This window comes from Coregonus clupeaformis, chromosome 35, assembly GCF_020615455.1.
Source record: "Coregonus clupeaformis isolate EN_2021a chromosome 35, ASM2061545v1, whole genome shotgun sequence".
NCBI classification, from domain to species: Eukaryota; Metazoa; Chordata; class Actinopteri; order Salmoniformes; family Salmonidae; genus Coregonus; species Coregonus clupeaformis.
Genome location: NC_059226.1, coordinates 30548851 through 30571844, shown reverse-complemented (window position 1 = coordinate 30571844; position 22994 = coordinate 30548851). Strand labels below are relative to the sequence as shown.

The 22994-nt window shown below is 44.4% G+C and overlaps 1 protein-coding gene across 1 annotated transcript in view; it reads right to left on the bottom strand.

Moving 5' to 3' along the window:
• Nucleotides 1-22994, bottom strand: part of cacna1aa (calcium channel, voltage-dependent, P/Q type, alpha 1A subunit, a) — a 136735-nt gene that overhangs the window by 35487 nt on the left and 78254 nt on the right. The window contains exons 34-39 of the mRNA XM_045210994.1: nucleotides 19430-19513; nucleotides 17366-17368; nucleotides 14001-14117; nucleotides 8899-8964; nucleotides 8624-8721; nucleotides 8367-8517 (exon numbers count right to left, since the gene is read on the bottom strand). Of these exons, the coding sequence (XP_045066929.1) occupies nucleotides 8367-8517; nucleotides 8624-8721; nucleotides 8899-8964; nucleotides 14001-14117; nucleotides 17366-17368; nucleotides 19430-19513 (519 nt within the window). The remainder of the gene's footprint in view (nucleotides 1-8366; nucleotides 8518-8623; nucleotides 8722-8898; nucleotides 8965-14000; nucleotides 14118-17365; nucleotides 17369-19429; nucleotides 19514-22994) is intronic.

The window sequence follows — 22994 nt, the reverse complement described above, 5'->3', positions numbered from 1 at the left end:
CAGACAGATAGACAGACAGACAGACAGCTAGACAGACAGACAGATAGACAGACAGACAGCTAGACAGACAGACAGCTGGAGAGCTAGACAAACAGACAGCTAGACAGATAGACAGATAAACAGCTAGACAGACAGATAGCTAGACAGACAGCTAGAAAGCTAGACAGCTAGATAAACAGACAGCTAGACAGACAGCTAGACAGCTAGACAGACAGACAGCTTAGACAGCTAGACAGACATGCAGCTAGACAACTAGCCAGACAGCTAGACAGACAGATAGCTAGACAGACAGACAGCTAGACAGCTACACAGCTAGACAGACAGCTAGACAGACAGACAGCTAGACAGACAGACAGACAGATAAACAGCTAGAGAGACAGACAGCTAGACAAATAGACAGACAGAGAGTTAAACAGACAGAGAGATAAACAGCAAGACAGACAGACAGCTAGGCAGACAGACAGACAGCTAGACAGCTAGACAGACAGATAGCTAGACTGACATACAGCTAGACAGACAGACAGCTAGACAGACAGACAGCTAGAGAGCTAGACAGACAGCTAGACAGATAGACAGATAAACAGCTAGACAGACAGACAGACAGACAGACAGACAGACAGCTAGACAGCTAGACAGCTAGACAAACAGACAGCTAGACAGACAGACAGCTAGACAGCTAGACAGACACACAGCTAGATAGATAGACAGATAAACAGCTAGACAGACAGATAGCTAGACAGACAGACAGCTAGACAGATAGACAGATAAACAGCTAGACAGACAGATAGCTAGACAGACAGCTAGACAGCTAGACAGCTAGACAGCTAGATAAACAGACAGCTAGACAGACAGCTAGACAGCTAGACAGACAGACAGCTTAGACAGCTAGACAGACATACAGCTAGACAACTAGCCAGACAGCCAGACAGACAGACAGCTAGACAGACAGACAGCTAGACAGCTACACAGCTAGACAGAGAGCTAGACAGACAGACAGCTTGACAGACAGACAGACAGACAGCTAGACAAATAGACAGATAGAGAGCTAAACAGACAGAGAGATAAACAGCTAGACAGACAGACAGCTAGGCAGACAGACAGACAGCTAGACAGACATATAGCTAGACTGACATACAGCTAGACACACAGACAGCTAGACAGACAGACAGCTAGAGAGCTAGACAGACAGCTAGACAGATAGACAGATAAACAGCTAGACTGACAGACAGCTAGACAGACAGCTAGACAGCTAAACAGCTAGACAAACAGACAGCTAGACAGACAGACAGCTAGACAGCTAGACAGACAAACAGCTAGATAGATAGACAGATAAACAGCTAGACAGACAGATAGCTAGACAGACAGACAGCTAGACAGATAAACAGACAGACAGCTAGACAGATAGACAGATAAACAGCTAGACAGAGAGATAGCTAGACAGACAGCTAGACAGATAAACAGCTAGAGAGACAAACAGCTAGACAGCTAGACAGGTAGACAGACAGACAGCTAGACAGACAGACAGATATACAGCTAGACAGCTAGACAGACAGACAGCTAGATAGATAGACAGATAAACAGCTAGACATACAGATAGATAGACAGACAGACAAATAAACAGCTAGACAGACAGCTAGACAGCTAGACAGACAGACAGATAGACAGACAGACAGCTAGACAGATAGACAGACAGACAGCTAGACAGACAGCCAGCTAGACAGACAGACAGCTAGACAGACAGACAGCTAGACAGACAGACAGGTAGACAGCTAGACAGCTAGACAGACAGCTAGACAGACAGACAGATAAACAGCTAGACAGACAGACAGCTAGACAGCTAAACAGACAGACAGCTAGACAGACAGACAGATAAACAGATAGACAGACAGACAGCTAGACAGACAGACAGATATACAGCTAGACAGCTAGACAGACAGACAGCTAGATAGACAGACAGATAAACAGCTAGACAGACAGACAGATAGACAGACAGACAGATAAACAGCTAGACAGACAGCTAGACAGCTAGACAGACCGACAGACAGATAGACAGACAGACTGCTAGACAGACAGATAAACAGATAGACAGACAGCTAGGCAGACAGAAAGACAGCTAGAAAGCTAGTCAGCTAGACAGACAGATTGCTAGACTGACATATAGCTAGACAGACAGACAACTAGACAGACAGACAGACAGCTAGAGAGCTAAACAGACAGACAGATAGACAGATAAACAGCTAGACAGACAGACAGCTAGACAGACAGACAGATAAACAGATAGATAGACAGACAGCTAGACAGACAGACAGATAAACAGCTAAACAGCTAGACAGCTAGACAGACAGACAGCTAGAAAGACAGAGAGATAAACAGCTAGACAGACATACAGCTAGAAAGACAGACAGATAAACAGCTAGACAGACAGCTAGACAGCTAGACAGACAGACGACTAGACAGACAGACAGACAGCTAGACGGACAGACAGATAAACAGCTAGACAGACAGATAGCTAGACTGACAGACAGCTAGACAGACAGACAGCTAGACAGACAGACAGCTAGAGAGCTAAACAGACAGACAGATAGACAGATGAACAGCTAGACAGACTGACAGCTAGACAGACAGACAGATAAACAGACAGACAGATAAACAGCTAGACAGCTAGATAGCTAGACAGGTAGACAGACAGACAGCTAGACAGACAGACAGCTAGACAGACAGCTAGACAGACATACAGCTAGACAGACAGATAGACAGACAGACAGCTAGACAGATAGACAGATAAACAGCTAGACAGACAGACAGCTAGACAGACACAGAGCTAGACAGCTAGACAGAAAGCTAGACAGACAGTCAGCTTAGACAGCTAGACAGACATACATACATACAGACAGACAGACAGACAGACAGACAGTTAGAAAGACAGACAGCTAGACAGCTAGACAGACAGACAGCTAGACAGATAAACAGCTAGACAAACAGACAGCTAGACAGACAGCTAGACAGACAGACAGCTAGACAGCTAGACAGCTAGACAGACAGACAGCTAGACAGACATACAGATAAACAGCTAGACAGACAGACAGGTAGACATACAGAAAGATAAACAGCTAGACAGATAAACAGCTAGACAGACAGACAGCTAGACAGCTAGACAGCTAGACAGACAGACAGCTAGACAGACAGATAAACAGCTAGACAGACAGACAGCTAGACAGACAGACAGCTAGACAGCTAGACAGACAGATAGCTAGACAGACAGACAGATAAACAGCTAGACAGACAGATAAACAGCTAGACAGATAAACAGCTAGAAAGACAGACAGCTAGACAGACAGACAGCTAGACAGCTAGACAGACAGACAGCTTAGACAGCTAGACAGCTAGACAGACATACAGCTAGACAACTAGCCAGACAGACAGACAGCTAGACAGACAGACAGCTAGACAGCTAGACAGACAGCTAGACAGACAGACAGACAGCTAGTAAGACAGATAGACAGACAGACAGCTAGACAGACAGACAGCTGGAGAGCTAGACAGACAGACAGCTAGACAGATAGACAGACAGACAGCTAGACAGACAGCCAGCTAGACAGACAGACAGCTAGACAGACAGACAGCTAGACAGCTAGACAGACAGACAGATAAACAGCTAGACAGACAGACAGCTAGACAGACAGACAGCTAGAAAGACACACAGCTAGACAGACAGACAGGTAGACAGCTAGACATCTAGACAGACAGCTAGACAGACAGATAAACAGCTAGACAGACAGACAGATAGACAGACAGACAGATAAACAGCTAGACAGACAGACAGATAGACAGACAGACAGATAAACAGCTAGACAGACAGCTAGACAGCTAGATAGACAGACAGATAGACAGACAGACAGCTAGACAGACAGACAGATAAACAGATAGACAGACAGCTAGGCAGACAGACATACAGCTAGAAAGCTAGACAGCTAGACAGACAGATAGCTAGACTGACATATAGCTAGACAGACAGACAGCTAGACAGACAGACAGCTAGAGAGCTAAACAGACAGACAGATAGACAGATAAACAGCTAGACAGACAGACAGCTAGACAGACAGACAGATAAACAGATAGATAGATAGACAGCTAGACAGACAGACAGATAAACAGCTAGACAGCTAGACAGCTAGACAGCTAGACAGACAGACAGCTAGACAGACAGAGAGATAAACAGCTAGACAGACATACAGCTAGACAGACAGACAGATAAACAGCTAGACAGACAGCTAGACAGCTAGACAGACTGACAACTAGACAGTCAGACAGACAGCTAGATGGACAGACAGATAAACAGCTAGACAGACAGATTGCTAGACTGACAGGCAGTTAGACAGACAGACAGCTAGACAGACAGACAGTTATAGAGCTAAACAGTCAGACAGCTAGACAGATAGACAGATAAACAGCTAGACAGACAGACAGCTAGACAGCTAGACAAACAGACAGCTAGCCAGGCAGACAGACAGCTAGACAGACAGACAGCTAGACAGCTAGACAGACAGCTAGAGAGACAGACATACACATACAGACAGACAGACAGACAGACAGACAGACAGACAGATAAACAGCTAGACAGACAGCTAGACAAATAGACAGACAGAGAGCTAGACAGACAGAGATATAAACAGCTAGACAGAAAGACAGCTAGGCAGACAGACAGACAGCTAGACAGATAGAGAGCTAGACAGACAGACAGCTAGAGAGCTAGACAGACAGCTAGACAGATAGACAGATAAACAGCTAGACAGACAAACAGCTAGACAGACAGACAGCTAAACAGGTAGACAGACAGTTAGCTAGACAGACAGACAGCTAGACAGACAGCTAGACAGACAGACAGCTAGACATACAGACAGCTAGACAGAGAGACAGATACACAGCTAGACAGACAGACAGCTAGACAGACAGACAGCTAGACAGACACAGAGCTAGACAGCTAGACAGACAGCTAGACAGACAGTCAGCTTAGACATCCAGACAGCTAGACAGACAGACAGACAGACAGACAACTAGACAGACATACAGCTAGACAGCTAGACAGACAGACAGCTAGACAGATAAACAGCTAGACAGACAGATAGCTAGACAGACAGACAGCTAGACAGACAGACAGCTAGTTAGACAGACAGCTAGACAGCTAGACAGACAGACAGCTAGACAGACAGACAGATAAGCAGCTAGACAGACAGACAGCTAGACAGACAGACAGCTAGAGAGACAGACAGCTGGGGAGCTAGACAGACAGACAGCTAGACAGATAGACAGACAGACAGCTAGACAGACAGACAGACAGACAGCTAGACAGCTAGACAGACAGAAAGCTAGACAGACAGATAAACAGTTAGACAGACAGACAGCTAGACAGACAGACAGATAAACAGCTAGACAGATAAACAGCTAGACAGCTAGACAGACAAACAGCTAGACAGACAGACAGATAAACAGCTAGACAGACAGATAGCTAGATAAACAGACAGCTAGACAGACAGACAGCTAGACAAGTAGCCAGACAGACAGACAGCTAGACAGACAGACAGCTAGACAGACAGCTAGACAGACAGAACAGACAGACAGACAGCTAGACAGACAGACAGATAGACAGACAGACAGCTAGACAGACAGACAGCTGGAGAGCTAGACAGACAGACAGCTAGACAGATAGACAGACAGACAGCTAGACAGACAGACAGCTAGACAGACAGACAGCTAGACAGACAGCTAGACAGACAGCCAGCTAGACAGACAGACAGCTAGACAGATAAACAGACAGACAGACAGCTAGACAGCTAGACAGACAGACAGCTAGACAGACATATAAACAGTTAGACAGACAGACAGCTAGACAGACAGACAGATAAACAGCTAGACAGATAAACAGCTAGACAGACAGACAGCTAGACAGCTAGACAGACAAACAGCTAGACAGACAGACAGATACACAGCTAGACAGACATACAGCTAGACAGCTAGACAGCTAGACAGACAGAAAGCTAGACAGACAGACAGACAAACAGATAGACAGACAGACAGCTAGACAGACAGATAAACAGCTAGACAGCTAGACAGACAGACAGATAAACAGCTAGACAGACAGACAGCTAGACAGACAGACAGATAAACAGCTAGACAGCTAGACAGACAGACAGCTAGACAGACAGACAGCTAGACAGACAGACAGATAAACAGCAAGACAGACAGCTATACAGCTAGACAGACAGACAGCTAGACAGACAGACAGCTAGACAGACAGACAGATAAACAGCTAGACAGACAGACAGCTAGACAGCTAGAGAGACAGACAGATAAACAGCTAGACAGGCAGACAGCTAGACAGCTAGACAGCTAGACAGACATACAGATAAACAGATAAACAGCTAGACAGACAGACAGCTAGACAGACAGATAGCTAGACATCTAGACAGACAGACAGCTAGACAGCTAGACAGACGGACAGCTAGACAGACAGACAGCTAGACAGACAGACAGACAGACAGACAGACAGCTAGACTGCTAGACAGACAGACATCTAGACAGACAGACAGATAAACAGCTATACAGACAGACAGCTAGACAGACATACAGCTAGACAGCTAGACAGACAGACAGCTAGATAGACAGACAGCTAGAGAGCTAGACAGACAGACAGCTAGACAGACAGACAAACAGCTAGACAGGCAGATAAACAGCTACACAGACAGACAGCTAGACAGCTAAACAGACAGACAGCTAGACAGACAGACAGCTAGACAGCTAGACAGACAGCTATACAGCTAGACAGACAGACAGCTAGACAGACAGACAGCTAGACAGACAGACAGATAAACAGCTAGACAGACAGCTAGACAGCTAGACAGACAGACAGCTAGACAGACAGACAGATAAACAGCTAGACAGACAGACAGCTAGACAGCTAGAGAGACAGACAGATAAACAGCTAGACAGGCAGACAGCTAGACAGCTAGACAGCTAGACAGACGTACAGATAAACAGATAAACAGCTAGACAGACAGACAGCTAGACAGACAGATAGCTAGACATCTAGACAGACAGACAGCTAGACAGACGGACAGCTAGACAGACAGACAGCTAGACAGACAGACATACAGACAGACAGCTAGACAGCTAGACAGACAGACATCTAGACAGACAGACAGATAAACAGCTATACAGACAGACAGCTAGACAGACATACAGCTAGACAGCTAGACAGACAGACAGCTAGATAGACAGACAGCTAGAGAGCTAGACAGACAGACAGCTAGACAGACAGACAAACAGCTAGACAGGCAGATAAACAGCTACACAGACAGACAGCTAGACAGCTAAACAGACAGACAGCTAGACAGACACACAGCTAGACAGCTAGACAGACAGCTATACAGCTAGACAGACAGACAGCTAGACAGACAGACAGCTAGACAGACAGACAGATAAACAGCTAGACAGACAGACAGCTAGACAGCTAGAGAGACAGACAGATAAACAGCTAGACAGGCAGACAGCTAGACAGCTAGACAGCTAGACAGACAGACAGCTAGACAGACAGATAGCTAGACATCTAGACAGACAGACAGCTAGACAGCTAGACAGACGGACAGCTAGACAGACAGACAGCTAGACAGACAGACAGACAGACAGACAGCTAGACAGCTAGACAGACAGACATCTAGACAGACAGACAGCTAGACAGCTAGACAGACGGACAGCTAGACAGACAGACAGCTAGACAGACAGACAGACAGACAGCTAGACAGACAGACAAACAGCTAGACAGGCAGATAAACAGCTACACAGACAGACAGCTAGACAGCTAAACAGACAGACAGCTAGACAGACAGACAGCTAGACAGCTAGACAGCTAGACAGACAGCTAGACAGCTAGACAGACAGACAGCTAGACAGACAGACAGCTAGACAGCTAGACAGACAGACAGATAGACATACAGACAGCTAGACAGCTAGACAGCTAGACAGACAGACAGCTAGACAGACAGATAAACAGCTAGACAGACAGACAGACAGACAGCTAGACAGACAGACAGCTAGACAGACAGACAGCTAGACAGACAGATAAACAGCTAGACAGACAGACAGACAGCTAGACAGACAGACAGCTAGACAGCTAGACAGACAGACAGCTAGACAGACAGACAGCTAGACATACAGATAAACAGCTAGACAGACAGACAGACAGGCTAGACAGACAGACAGCTAGACAGCTAGACAGACAGACAGCTAGACAGACAGACAGCTAGACAGACAGATAAACAGCTAGACAGACAGACAGACAGCTAGACAGACAGACAGATAGAGCTTCTCACCAGGAAGGAGCAGAAGAAGATGAAGGACACAAAGTAGAGGTAGGCAAACTGGCTGCCACACTCTGGTTCAGTGTTCCCTGCCAGAGGATCACAGTGCTTCCCTCCAAGACACGCCAGCATGATGTCATGCCACGCCTCGCCCGTGGCACTCCTATACAAATACACACACACACACACACACATGTTGGAGACACACGTATGCATGTACTGTACACACAGGCACGCACGCACACATGTAAACGCGCACACACACACACCTGAAGAGCAGCATGAGAGCTTGGAAGAAAGTCCTGAAGTTGTTGTGTTCGTTGATGGCGCTCCCCTCCTCCTCCTCCATCCCTATGTTCCCAAACAGCTGACAAAACAACAAACCGTCAACATCCTAGGTAATATGGGAGAATGCACAACCTTACAAACGTCCCTATGGCAGGCAAATGTCACACCTTCCCTGGATGCTTTTTATAAAGTTAATGTTGATCTGTAAAAATGACCATTCATTTTGACCAGTTTTTCTTCTCGTGTCTCTACTCACCTGCATCCCGATGATGGCATAGATGAAGAACAGCATGCCGATAAGCAGGCACACGTACGGCAGCGCCTAAACACAGAAACAAAGAGCTGGAGTAATATTCACTGTGTGTGGGTTTGTATACTGTCATAGGTCCCCACAATGCTGCTAAGTGGGTCTCTGTGTGGGTATACTGTCATAGGTCCCCACAATGCTGCTAAGTGGGTCTCTGTGTGGGTATACTGTCATAGGTCCCCACAATGCTGCTAAGTGGGTCTCTGTGTGGGTATACTGTCATAGGTTTTAAGCAGAGTTGGGACCAAGTCATTATTATTCGAGTCACAAGCAAGTCTCAAGTCACAAGGTCCAAGTCTCAAGTCGAGTCCCAAGAAGAACGGGTCAAGTCTCGAGTCAAGTCCAAGTCGTGCATTCTAAGGGAAAGTCAAGTCAAGTCAAGTCACACGTTTTTCCAAGTCAAGTCTCAAGTCAAGTAAACAAATCTATACATGCAATGACTTGTTCAACTACAAATCGAGACCTTGGGACTATAAGGTTCTATCTGACATTTTTGTCAAAAATGAGTTAGTTACATATAATACATCTTTAGATGGTTCTTCATATGTCTGTAAAGTTATATTTTTGAAAACGTACATTTTAAGTGAAAAAATGAAAAACTAAAAAATTCTATCTGTAAATGATGTCACATCATTGTTCAGTGATGACAGTAATTTGTCTAATGATCATAATACAGTTCTTAATGTATTTGATGATGTGTTCTGACTCTATTTTGGTAAAATAGAAATTCTATCAAATCTTAAAACTGAACATGTCTAATTTAGAAGAGTCAGATAGAACCGTATGGCTGAACCCAGATTGACATTTCAGAGCCATAAGCTTATATCTGCTAATGCACCCACCTAAAAATAATTCACTACAAAATAGTTCTGAGATCTGGGATTTGAAAACTGATGCTCAATATCTCAGAACTATGCATTTTTACATTTACATTTTAGTCATTTAGCAGACGCTCTTATCCAGAGCGACTTACAGTTAGTGAATACATATTATTATTTTTTATACTGGCCCCCCGTGGGAATCGAACCCACAACCCTGGCATTGCAAACGCCATGCTCTATCAACTGAGCTACATCCCTGCCGGCCATTCCCTCCCCTACCCTGGACGACGCTGGGCCAATTATACGCCGCCCATGAGTCTCCCGGTCGCGGCCGGCTGCGACAGAGCCTGGATTCGAACCAGGATCTCTAGCCTTAGACCACTGCGCCACTCAGGAGACATGCTTAGGGCAGACAGAACCTTATAGTCCCAAGGTCACAACATCTTTGTCTATTTATTGAGGAACCAGACAGCTTTTTCATTATTTTGTCTACAACATTTTGATTATTTAATAATTCATTTTAACAACAAATTCCAAATGCAAGCTTCATAACTCAATTATCAATTTCAAGCAATTTTGACATACCAAAAGACCAGTAAGCCTATGCTAGTAATTGTTGCTTGATGCCCCAATGCTGGTGAGCATGCAAAGTAAACAGTTCATATTCTTGATCATCACAATTTTTGGAGCTGCATATTTATTTATGTCAATCCTCTCTCCCTACAATTAGATGTTTGCGCTGCACCCGATCCTATAGCTGTACGGCAAATCAGCAATCTGTTCGCTAGCTCATCAAACCATTCAGTGACCAGTTCTCTTTTTGACCCACGACCCCCAAAAAGGAGTGGTTCAAAGCTTGCGACCCCCTGCGCACACACATGCACGCACGCGCAGGTGATGCATTTTCAAAACGCAAGACACAGAAATAAACTGGGTTTTACGATTTAATTTTGAGCTGAAAGTCATTCATGTCACATTTTAACTTCTCTGGAGTCCAAAGCAAGCAGGATCATGCGGCCTACATATTTGCAGGGGGGTTGCAGGATCGGATGGAAAGCATGATCTGTCTGTAGCCTTTTTCTTCCTCACAAATATCGTAATTCGCCTGAATATGTTACATCTTCATCCCATAAGTATTGAAGGTAGTGTGATGTTACAGCTATCTTTAGACATACAGTGGGGAGAACAAGTATTTGATACACTGCCGATTTTGCAGGTTTTCCTACTTACAAAGCATGTAGAGGTCTGTAATTTTTATCATAGGTACACTTCAACTGTGAGAGACTGAATCTAAAACAAAAATCCAGAAAATCACATTGTATGATTTTTAAGTAATTAATTTGCATTTTATTGCATGACATAAGTATTTGATCAACTACCAACCAGTAAGAATTCCGGCTCTCACAGACCTGTTAGTTTTTCTTTAAGAAGCCCTCCTGTTCTCCACTCATTACCTGTATTAACTGCACCTGTTTGAACTCGTTACCTGTATAAAAGACACCTGTCCACACACTCAATCAAACAGACTCCAACCTCTCCACAATGGCCAAGACCAGAGAGCTGTGTAAGGACATCAGGGATAAAATTGTAGACCTGCACAAGGCTGGGATGGGCTACAGGACAATAGGCAAGCAGCTTGGTGAGAAGGCAACAACTGTTGGTGCAATTATTAGAAAATGGAAGAAGTTCAAGATGACGGTCAATCACCCTCAGTCTGGGGCTCCATGCAAGATCTCACCTCGTGGGGCATCAATGATCATGAGGAAGGTGAGGGATCAGCCCAGAACTACACGGCAGGACCTGGTCAATGACCTGAAGAGAGCTGGGACCACAGTCTAAAAAAAAAACATTAGTAACACACTACGCCGTCATGGATTAAAATCCTGCAGCGCACGCAAGGTCCCCCTGCTCAAGCTAGCGCATGTCCAGGCCCGTCTGAAGTTTGCCAATGACCATCTGGATGGTCCAGAGGAGGAATGGGAGAAGGTCATGTGGTCTGATGAGACAAAAATAGAGCTTTTTGGTCTAAACTCCACTCGCCGTGTTTGGAGGAAGAAGAAGGATGAGTACAACCCCAAGAACACCATCCCAACCGTGAAGCATGGAGGTGGAAACATCATTCTTTGGGGATGCTTTTCTGCAAAGGGGACAGGACGACTGCACCGTATTGAGGGGAGGATGGATGGGGCCATGTATCGCGAGATCTTGACCAACAACCTCCTTCCCTCAGTAAGAGCATTGAAGATGGGTCGTGGCTGGCTCTTCCAGCATGACAACGACCCGAAACACACAGCCAGGGCAACTAAGGAGTGGCTCCGTAAGAAGCATCTCAAGGTCCTGGAGTGGCCTAGCCAGTCTCCAGACCTGAACCCAATAGAAAATCTTTGGAGGGAGCTGAAAGTCCGTATTGCCCAGCGACAGCCTCGAAACCTGAAGGATCTGGAGAAGGTCTGTATGGAGGAGTGGGCCAAAATCCCTGCTGCTGTGTGTGCAAACCTGGTCAAGACCTACAGGAAACGTATGATCTCTGTAATTGCAAACAAAGGTTTATGTACCAAATATTAAGTTCTGCTTTTCTGATGTATCAAATACTTATGTCATGCAATAAAATGCAAATTAATTACTTAAAAATCATACAATGTGACTTTCTGGATTTTTGTTTTAGATTCCGTCTCTCACAGTTGAAGTGTACCTATGATAAAAATTACAGACCTCTACATGCTTTGTAAGTAGAAAAACCTGCAAAATCGGCAGTGTATCAAATACTTGTTCTCCCCACTGTATATAATCCACCTAAACTAGGCCTATCTGAAATATGAAAATTATCAATGAAATCACCAGCCTATTGTTCTGGCAAAGATGTATTCATGTTGGTAGGCTACTCTGTTTTTGCCAGGCAAAACCGGAGAAAATTAAACAAGTCCTTTCTTTCTGGTCACTAATCTGGATATGTGCGCCCGCCTTTGCGTGCTATGCTGATGACTGGTCATTGGTCAACAGTCAAGGTTCTGAAGTACAGATTACAAGAATTTGGTGCAATGCTGTAGGCTTACGTTAGTGACCAAAACGAATAAGCATAAGGTATAAATAAATATACAATACAAATGGTAAGCTCTATTTTTTATGCAGTTTTCCCATTCAGGTTCACATTCGCGACCCCCCAAAACCGTTTCACTAGCCAATCTTTTTTGTTGTTGTTGCAAGTGCGATACTGTCTCTGGCTGTGTGGAGAGTAGCCTAATCCACAGAGACTGTGTGCCACAAAATGAGTGACAAACGTTACTAAACCTGGCCAGATAATTTCAAGTCATCAGTCTCAAGTCTAATTTGAGTCTTGAGGCTCCAAGTCGAAGTCAAGTCTCAAGTTGTTTTATTTTCTATCAAGTTGACTCTCAAGTAATCAAATGTGTGACTCAAATCTGACTGGAGTCCAAGTCATGTGACTCAAGTCCACACCTCTGGTTTTGTGTGTGTATTCTGTCATAGCTTTCCACAATGCTACTACTAGGGTCTGTGTGGGTTTATTCTCACAGGTCCCCACAATGCAACTACTAGGGTCTGTGTGGGTGTATTCTCATAGGTCCCCGCAATGCTACTACTAGGGTCTGTGTGGGTGTATTCTCATAGGTCCCCACAATGTTACTACTAGGGTCTGTGTGGGTGTATTCTGTCATAGGTCCCCACAATGCAACTACTAGGGTCTGTGTGGGTGTATTCTCATAGGTCCCCACAATGCAACTACTAGGGTCTGTGTGTGTGTATTCTCATAGGGCCCCACAATGCTACTACTAGGGTCTGTGTGGGTGTATTCTGTCATAGGTCCCCACAATGCAACTACTAGGGTCTGTGTGGGTGTATTCTCATAGGTCTCCACAATGTTACTACTAGGTTCTGTGTGGGTGTATTCTCATAGGTCCCCACAATGTTACTACTAGGGTCTGTGTGGGTGTATTCTCATAGGTCCCCACAATGCTACTACTAGGGTCTGTGTGGGTGTATTTTGTCATAGGTCCCCACAATGCCACTACTAGGGTCTGTGTGGGTGTATTCTCATAGGTCCCCACAATGTTACTACTAGTGTCTGTGTGGGTGTATTCTCATAGGTCCCCACAAAGCTGATCTCTCTCTGTGTGTGTGTTTGCGTGTGTGTGTGTGTGTGTGTGTGTGTGTGTGTGTGTGTGTGTGTGAGTGTGTGTGTGTGTGTGTGTAGCTGTGTGTGTGTGGCATTACCTTGAAGGACTGGACAAAGGTCCAGAGCAGGATGCGGATGGTCTCTCCCTGCCGGAGCAGTTTGATGAGCCTGGCAGCCCTGAACAGTCTCAGGAAACTCAAGTTGATGAAGTTATTCTACAACACCCACAGTATGACCAGACACAAGAGTAAGAGAGAGAGAGAGAGAGAGAGAGAGAGAGAGAGAGAGAGAGAGAGAGAGAGAGAGAGAGAGAGAGAGAGAGAGAGAGAGAGAGAGAGAGAGAAAGAAAGAGAGAAAAAAGAGAGAGAAATGGAGAGAGAAATGGAGAGAAATTGGAGGGGTGAGGGGTAGAAAGAAGGAAAGATGGAAAAAGGGGGAATAGAGGGATGGAGAGATAGAGGCAGGGAGAGATAGAGAGAGAGAGAAGGGTGGAGAAAAGGTGGTGCGGGGTAGAGAGGAGAAGCTTATCACTTGCCATGCAACGTTAGATAACTATTTCCTGTCCTAAAACAAACCAAACCATAAAAGCAGGGGAAAAGTTCAAAACCAAACTGAGGAGGATTCAAAACCAACAGAAAAGCAACCAAACTGAACTGGAATCAAATGCAAACCAAAAAATTAAAGGCTTGTAACAGGCTCGGGCATATCCAAGGAGTTTGAAGAAAGGAATCAATACAGGGGAAAGGATAATCATACGTTTTCAAAACCTAACCATTGTCATCCAATTGGGGCAGTAGGTAGTAGTAGTAGTAGTTAGTAGGTAGTAGTAGTAGTAGTAGTAGTACTAGTAGTAGTAGTAGTAGTAGTAGTTGTGGGTGCAGGGAACCATTTTTCTCATAAATACAACCAAATGCACTGATCCTCAAGGCAAACGCACCACCGCACAATATGGAGCTAGCTAGATCACAGCAAGCTAACCACTTGTCAACGCAACACAGCAAAGCTGACAGCGCTCCTTCACAAGGGATTGGCTCGTTTTAGTCCTGTGACACTATAAAGTCATTGTCGATTCCATTTCAGTTCACTCAATTCAGGGGATACAATTTTAACTTATTTTAAATGTTAATTCATAAAATTTAAAATTGTCCACTGTTGCTTTAAGAGGACTCCTGAATTTCAAGTCACCTCCTGAAATAAAATAATTTACACGGAATTGACCCCAACCTTTCTTGCGTCACAGTCAGAGAAGGGCGGGGGGGGGGTTCTGGGTTGAAGGACAAACTGCAAATATATTGATGATATTTAGAAATATAATTGTTACAAAGTTCTAATGTTGATATAACAGTGATAGCATTACTATAATTCCATATTCATAGGGCGAATCATACGGCTTGGTCTTGCTCAAATTATTATGCACTTAATGGCGAAAGCATTGTAAAAACCACTACACAAATAAAACTGTACTTGATTACTGTGAACTATGTGTGTGATGTTCACTGTCCTATGATGTGCATGGTCCTTCAACCCTCTACCAAGGGAAGGGTTCTGGGTTAGAGAGGGCTTGGCAGTAGGCACATTCAGCCCCCATCAAGAGTTCACTATGGTATTGCAACACAAGCCTATGTGCGTGTATTTATTTTGCTATATACTGTTGTATGTGTGTATATGTGTTTGTAGGTCAGTGGCCATGTATGTCTGGGTGTGTGTTTAACTTATGTGTCTATGAGTAGTACACGTGTGTGTCATCCCTGCCAGAGACATGCAGTGGGGCAGCATGCACCGTAGCTCATTCTGCCATGGGTGAAGCTTTAGACCCAGTCACTCTGTCCACTCCTGTCACACCTTACTCCCATGGCTCTCACAGAAACTAGCATGCATGTGTGTGTGTGTGTGTGTGTGTGTGTGTGTGTGTGTGTGTGTGTGATTGCTTGTAAGGAAGCAGTGGTGCATGTCTAGTAACTGTGAGAGTATCGTCCACAGGACAATGGCTGTGTCCCAATAGTCTTGACCAGCTTCCTTTCCTTGTTTCCTTTCCTACATTACTACAGATCTGATAGAATACTTTTACAACACATTCATTCTTCCTTCCCTCCTTGAAATAATCACTGATTGAACATGATCAGATTAGTGGGAGCAGGAGTTCCACCACATAGCTACATAAAGGTAACTGCCAAAATAGAGGAAACACCAATATAAAGTGTTGTAGTAGGGCATTGGGCCACCACGAACTGCCAGAACAACTTCAATGTGCATTGACATAGATTCTAAAAGTGTCTGGAACTCCATTGGAGTGATGCGATGCCATTCTTCCATGAGAAAGTCCATAATTTGGTGTTTTGTTGATGATGGTGTGTCATGCCCTGACTCAGGGGACGCTTATATGTTGAGTCAGGGTGTGTATATTCCTTGTTGTGCTTTTTCTATGTGGCTTGTCTAGTATGTATAGTTCTATGTTGGCCGGTGTGGTTCCCAATCAGAGGCAGCTGTCGCTCGTTGTCTCTGATTGGGGATCATACTTAGGCAGCCGTTTGGCACTAGTGAGTTGTGGGATCTTGTTCCTTGTAAGGTATGTTGTGTGTTCTACCTTGGACTTCACGTTTAGTTTATTGTTTTGTTGTGTGTTTATTTAGTTGAATAAACATGTACGTATATCACGCTGCGCCTTGGTCTGACCCGTCATTCAACGAACGTGACATGGTGGAATACGCTGTCTCAGACGCCGCTGCATTTTCATGCTCATCAAACCATTCAGTGACCACTCGTGCCCTGTGGATGGGGGCATTGTCATCCTGGAAGAGACCACACCCATCAGCATAGAAAGGCTTCGCCCCAGGTTGAAGGGGATCACTCAGAAAGGCTGTGTATTTATTTGCGTTTACCTTGCCCTCTAAGGGGTTGAGTGGACCATGCCAGGAAAAAGCACCCCACACCATAACAGCTGCCAGAACCCTAATTTACTCAAGTGTTTCCTTTATTTAGGCAGTTACCTGTTAGATCTAGTCAGATCAGTCAGATCAGAGCTGTGAACACTTCAAGGAAGGGAGGAAGGAAGGATGCATTTTGACAGTATTGAATCAGAACCTGAAGGGTATTGGGACAATGACTACTGGCCAATTCCAAATTGACCTCAAGCCCCTCTAGGCTTAGCGCATGTGTAGATCTGAAAGCATTGGATTGGTATCAGTAATATGGCAACGAACCCATCAAGATAGGCTAGGTGAAATATTTGCTCAATCCTATCTGATACTTTTAGATCTATACAAGGGGTAGTCCATTTGGGATTGGTCGAATGTCTCTGTCCGGTGACTGGGAGCAGGAGGTCAGTCGAGTCATCGGGTCAAACCTGGGTCAGAGATCAAAGGTCAGGGGTCACTGCCAGGGTGAGGGGTCGAGCAACATGCATCACCACAGCCACACCTGGAAATGGATGCAGTAATTAAAGTATCTCCAAAAAAGTACAAACCATCTACATGAGGATGTTGCAGATGACATGGTTTATAGCGGCGTTTTTTTGGAGGTTGATTTAACAAAGTGTGCGATTGGCCAGGCCAGGTTTCATGGATGGACACATAGTGCATTTTGATTGGATGGATTCGTCAGAAGGGAGAGGGGCGAAGTAGTTGCCATTAAGTAGCGTAGAGTTAAAGAAAGCATGTAAAAAAAGATAAAACAGGAAATTAATTGTCATTATGTACACTCAATATTACGGAGTTCAGTTCAGTCATAACACTGCCTCCATACATACAACAGCAGGATATCAACGACTAGGAAACAGGTGAAGTTAAAAACTATATATTCTGAGATTACGCTTAACATGAGATTACTCCTAACATGAGATTACTTTTAACATCAACACACTAACAAGCCTCCATTGGATTGCGAGGAAAACTAACATGATTGTCAAGTCGTGTGTTTGAATCAGCGCCACGGCAGCTACAGCTTTTACTTGAGTTAACCCAAATTAAAGGCGGCTTTGATGGACTACCATTGGACTGATCCAAAAACAGGGCTTGTTTTTTCATGTTCACTGGTCCCTCTCGATCAAATGGTGTCTCGGACTGATCTGAGGTCAGTTTAGAGAGGAGGAACCTATTCCACCTGATTCTTATACCATTAACATCCACTGCCAGTAACACCTAGTAGGACGGCTTATAGATCATAGCTGGGGACAGGAGCTTTTCCTCACCATAAGAACTGATAGAAACAAACTAAGTTCAAGTCATGTAGTAAGGAAAAACTCTTGGCACCACTTAGATATTTTGTAATCATAATATACATGATATAACATTAAGTCAAAATACTATATCCATGTAAATAAAATCTGATGTATTTATATGATTATGCCTGTGGTCACCAACCTTTGTCATGCAGAGCTACATTATGTTCAAGCTTTTGTTCCAGCCCAGCAGTAACACAACCAATCAAGGTCCCGATGAGGAGTAAAACATTTCATCAGATGTGTTGGTGCTGGGCTGGTTATAAAAGCATATAGCTCTCCAGGACCAGGGTTGATAGAGTTTAAGTGTACATGATACATTTAATGTAAACAAAGGCTATAGCTGGCAGGATTGTCTCAGAGACACACAACATTCAAAAACATTATTAATATTTCACAATATGGTTTATAAAGGCATTACAGCACACACACTCTCACACACACACACACACACACACACACACACACACACACACACACACACACACACACACACACACACACACACACACACACACACACACACACACACACACACACACACACCACATTACCTGCCTGAATAACTAGTGTGTCTACCTCATTGGCTATCATTTTTCACTATCTTACTGGTTGCTAAGTGGTTGCCTGGCTAGAGGAACAGTCCGATTGGCCAGATTGTTTCTAGGCTGGTTATTTGATTGGCTGTCAGGTTGCCTAGCGGATCAGTAGAGTAGTGTGTGTGTGTGTGTGTGTGTGTGTGTGTGTGTGTGTGTGTGTGTGTGTGTGTGTGCGTGTGTGCATAAGTGTGTGTGTTAGCCTCCTGAGTGTTGTCAGTGGTGGCTGGGCTACCAGATCCAGGTCTCTCTGCTCTGCTCTCCACCAACTGGGACAATTATATAAGGCTTTCAAAATATGTTTATGCTTCACTGAGCATTGCAAGATCCTGTACACTACAGTCTCTCTGCCTCTCTCTCTGCTTCTCTATGCGCCCCCTCTCTCTTTCTATCTGTGTCCCCCTCTCTTCTCTCTCTCTTCTCTCTCGCTCTCTCTCTCTCTCTCTCTCTCTCTCTCTCTCTCTCTCTCTCTCTCTCTCTCTCTCTCTCTCTCTCTCTCTCTCTCTCTCTCTCTCTCTCTCTCTCTCTCTCTCTCTCTCTCTGCACCCTGCTGACTCAGTCTATCTTTGCCTTTTGCTTTCTCCATCTTTAGGACACACACACACCATGTCCATGTATACCGCTGAACTTGCTGACACACCCTTTATTTTCCGCACTGTTAATTCCCACTGCCCGCCCCCACACATATACACCTTCCCCCTGACTCCTCACTTACCCCGAGCTCAGTCACTAAAATATCTGTAATGCTGCCCAGGACTGTCACACAGTCAAAAATGTTCCAGGCATCTTTGAAGTAATTCTGTGGGCAGAAGAGAAAAAGGAAGGGAGGGAACAGACAAAGAGTAGGAAGAAAGGAAAGAGAGTGAGGAGAGAAAGGATAAAAACAAAGGGTGAGTCAGCGTCAGACGGGATCGGGACGAAGATTAGACCAGACAAACTGAACATCAGTGATGCCATATTGGAGTGGTTCCAGCAAGATATACGACTAGAGTCTGAGAGAGAGAGAGAGAGAGAGAGAGAGAGAGAGAGAGAGAGAGAGAGAGAGAGAGAGAGAGAGAGATGGTTGGTTGGTTGGTTAGTTAGTTGGTTGGCTTGTTGGCTGGTTGGTTGGCTGGCTGGCTGGCTGGCTGGCTGGCTGGCTGGTTGGCTGGTTGGCCGGAAAAGGGAAGGGATCACACGATTGTGGTACATATTGTATTCTGACTGCTGCTGCAGTAGAACCCCTTTGTTGGGTGCCATGTATAAGCCTGCAGCCAAACTGTGCATTAGGACAGAACTAAATAAAACACCATACTCTCTGTGCATTTTCACCAGGCATGTATGTGTGTGTGTATTTATCTGTGTGTGTGTGTGTGTGTGTGTGTGTGTGTGTATTTATCTGTGTCCTCTTTGTCCCTGTCCGACTAAATCTTTACCCTCCCTAAAATCCCTGACTCTCCTTTTTATTAATCTCTCTCCCCTCCATCTCTCTCTCTCTCTCTCTCTCTCTCTCTCTCTCTCTCTCTCTCTCTCTCTCTCTCTCTCTAGCTCTCTCTCTCTCTCTCTCTCACTCTCTCTCTCTCTCTCTCTCTCTCTCTCTCTCTCTCTCTCTCTCTCTCTCTCTCTCTCTCTCTCTCTCTCTCTCTCTCTCTCTCTCTCTCTCTCTCTCTCTCTCTCTCTTTATCTCTCTCTCCTCAAATTATTCCCCCTCTTCTCCATATATCTTCCCACCACGCTTCCTCAAACTGTCTCCTCTTTGCCCCTCCCTCATCTCTCAGTGTCTGCACACCTTTCCACTGACTACAGCCATTTGTCTCTCTCATTACCCAGGTGAGTGCTACAGTATACATAGGTTATTCATTGGGAAAAACAATAATCTCTATGGATTTAAATACATACTACCAGTAGATAGACAGATAGAGAGATCATTACATTCAATGTACTTAGTTACATGTAGTTAGCTATCTAATTAGTTACATTTAGTTAGTTCAAAAAACATTCTCGGATCGCTATAGGACTATACTTTGAGGGCAAGCTTTGGCATGTTAGATCGATAGATCGGTTAGTTAGTTAGTTATATGTAGTTAGTTAGTTATATGTACAGTGCCTTGCAAAAGTATACATCCCCCTTGGCATTTTTCCTATTTAGTTGCATTACAACCTGTAATTTAAATTGATTTGTATTTGGATTTCATGTAATGGACGTGCACAAAATAGTCCATATTGGTGAAGTGAAATGAAAAAAAATAACTTGTTTCAGAAAATTCAAAAAAATAAATAACGGAAAAGTGGTGCGTGCATATGTATTCACCCCCTTTGCTCCAAAAGCCCCTAAATAAGATCTGGTGCAACCAATTACCTTCAGAAGTCACATAATTAGTTAAATAAAGTCCACCTGTGTGCAATCTAAGTGTCACATGATCTGTCACATGATCTCAGTATATACAGTGGGGGGAAAAAGTATTTAGTCAGCCACCAATTGTGCAAGTTCTCCCACTTAAAAAGATGAGAGAGGCCTGTAATTTTCATCATAGGTACACGTCAACTATGACAGACAAATTGAGATTTTTTTTCTCCAGAAAATCACATTGTAGGATTTTTTATCAATTTATTTGCAAATTATGGTGGAAAATAAGTATTTGGTCACCTACAAACAAGCAAGATTTCTGGCTCTCACAGACCTGTAACTGCTTCTTTAAGAGGCTCCTCTGTCCTCCACTCGTTACCTGTATTAATGGCACCTGTTTGAACTTGTTATCAGTATAAAAGACACCTGTCCACAACCTCAAACAGTCACACTCCGAACTCCACTATGGCCAATCTCTTCCAAACTCTTCTGTCCTGCACCATTCCTTCAAGGTGTTGCTATGTCAACCCCACTTTCTTCATGTCTTGTTCTGCCACACCTCCAGGTGTTCTTGGGTCTTCCTCTCTTGCTTTCACCCTGTGGGTTCCAGGTAAGATCGAGTTCAAGGTTAGCTCAAGGGTCCTAACCCAAAATGCTATCTGTTAAATAAACACTACCATGCTGTCACAGTGTGCTGGTATTTTAATGTGGGTCAGCATTCTCTCACTGTAGCAGCCAGAGAAGCCGATGTATAACATCTGATTGCCTTTAGTCACAGATCTAGGATCAGCTTATCTTCCCGAAATCATAACCTCCACTATTAGGGGGGAGACATAAAAATTGACCTTAGATCAGTGTCTAAGGTTGACTCCGTCCTATGCCCGCTGAGATCTGATTACCTGGGTCTTGTTTTTCGAGCTGGCTGACTGAGATCCAACCTGATCTGATGGCCTAGATTAGATTAGACCTGTCCTCTGTTTGAGGCGAGTCCAAGACCTGTCAACACACAGTAGTAACAATGTGTTTGTGGGTGTGTGTGTGTGTGTGTGTGTGTGTGTGTGTGTGTGTGTGTGTGTGTGTGTGTGTGTGTGTGTGTGTGTGTGTCGGATGGCAGGATTGGTACTCAAAAGTCAAGGGTCATTACATCACTGTGGTTAGGATTCTGACCAAATGGACAATGCAGCAATTCTCCCTGTGCTTGCCAAGTACAGTGGGGAAAAAAAGTATTTAGTCAGCCACCAATTGTGCAAGTTCTCCCACTTAAAAAGATGAGAGAGGCCTGTAATTTTCATCATAGGTACATGTCAACTATGACAGACAAATTGATAATTTTTTTTCCAGAAAATCACATTGTAGGATTTTTAATGAATTTATTTGCAAATTATGGTGGAAAATAAGTATTTGGTCACCTACAAACAAGCAAGATTTCTGGCTCTCACAGACCTGTAACTTCTTCTTTAAGAGGCTCCTCTGTCCTCCACTCGTTACCTGTATTAATGGCACCTGTTTGAACTTGTTATCAGTATAAAAGACACCTGTCCACAACCTCAAACAGTCACACTCCGAACTCCACTATGGCCAAGACCAAAGAGCTGTCAAAGGACACCAGAAACAAAATTGTAGACCTGCACCAGGCTGGGAAGACTGAATCTGCAATAGGTAAGCAGCTTGGTTTGAAGAAATCAACTGTGGGAGCAATTATTAGGAAATGGAAGACATACAAGACCACTGATAATCTCCCTCGATCTGGGGCTCCACGCAAGATCTCACCCCGTGGGGTCAAAATGATCACAAGAACGGTGAGCAAAAATCACAGAACCACACGGGGGGACCTAGTGAATGACCTGCAGAGAGCTGGGACCAAAGTAACAAAGCCTACCATCAGTAACACACTACGCCGCCAGGGACACAAATCCTGCAGTGCAAGACGTGTCCCCTGCTTAAGCCAGTACAT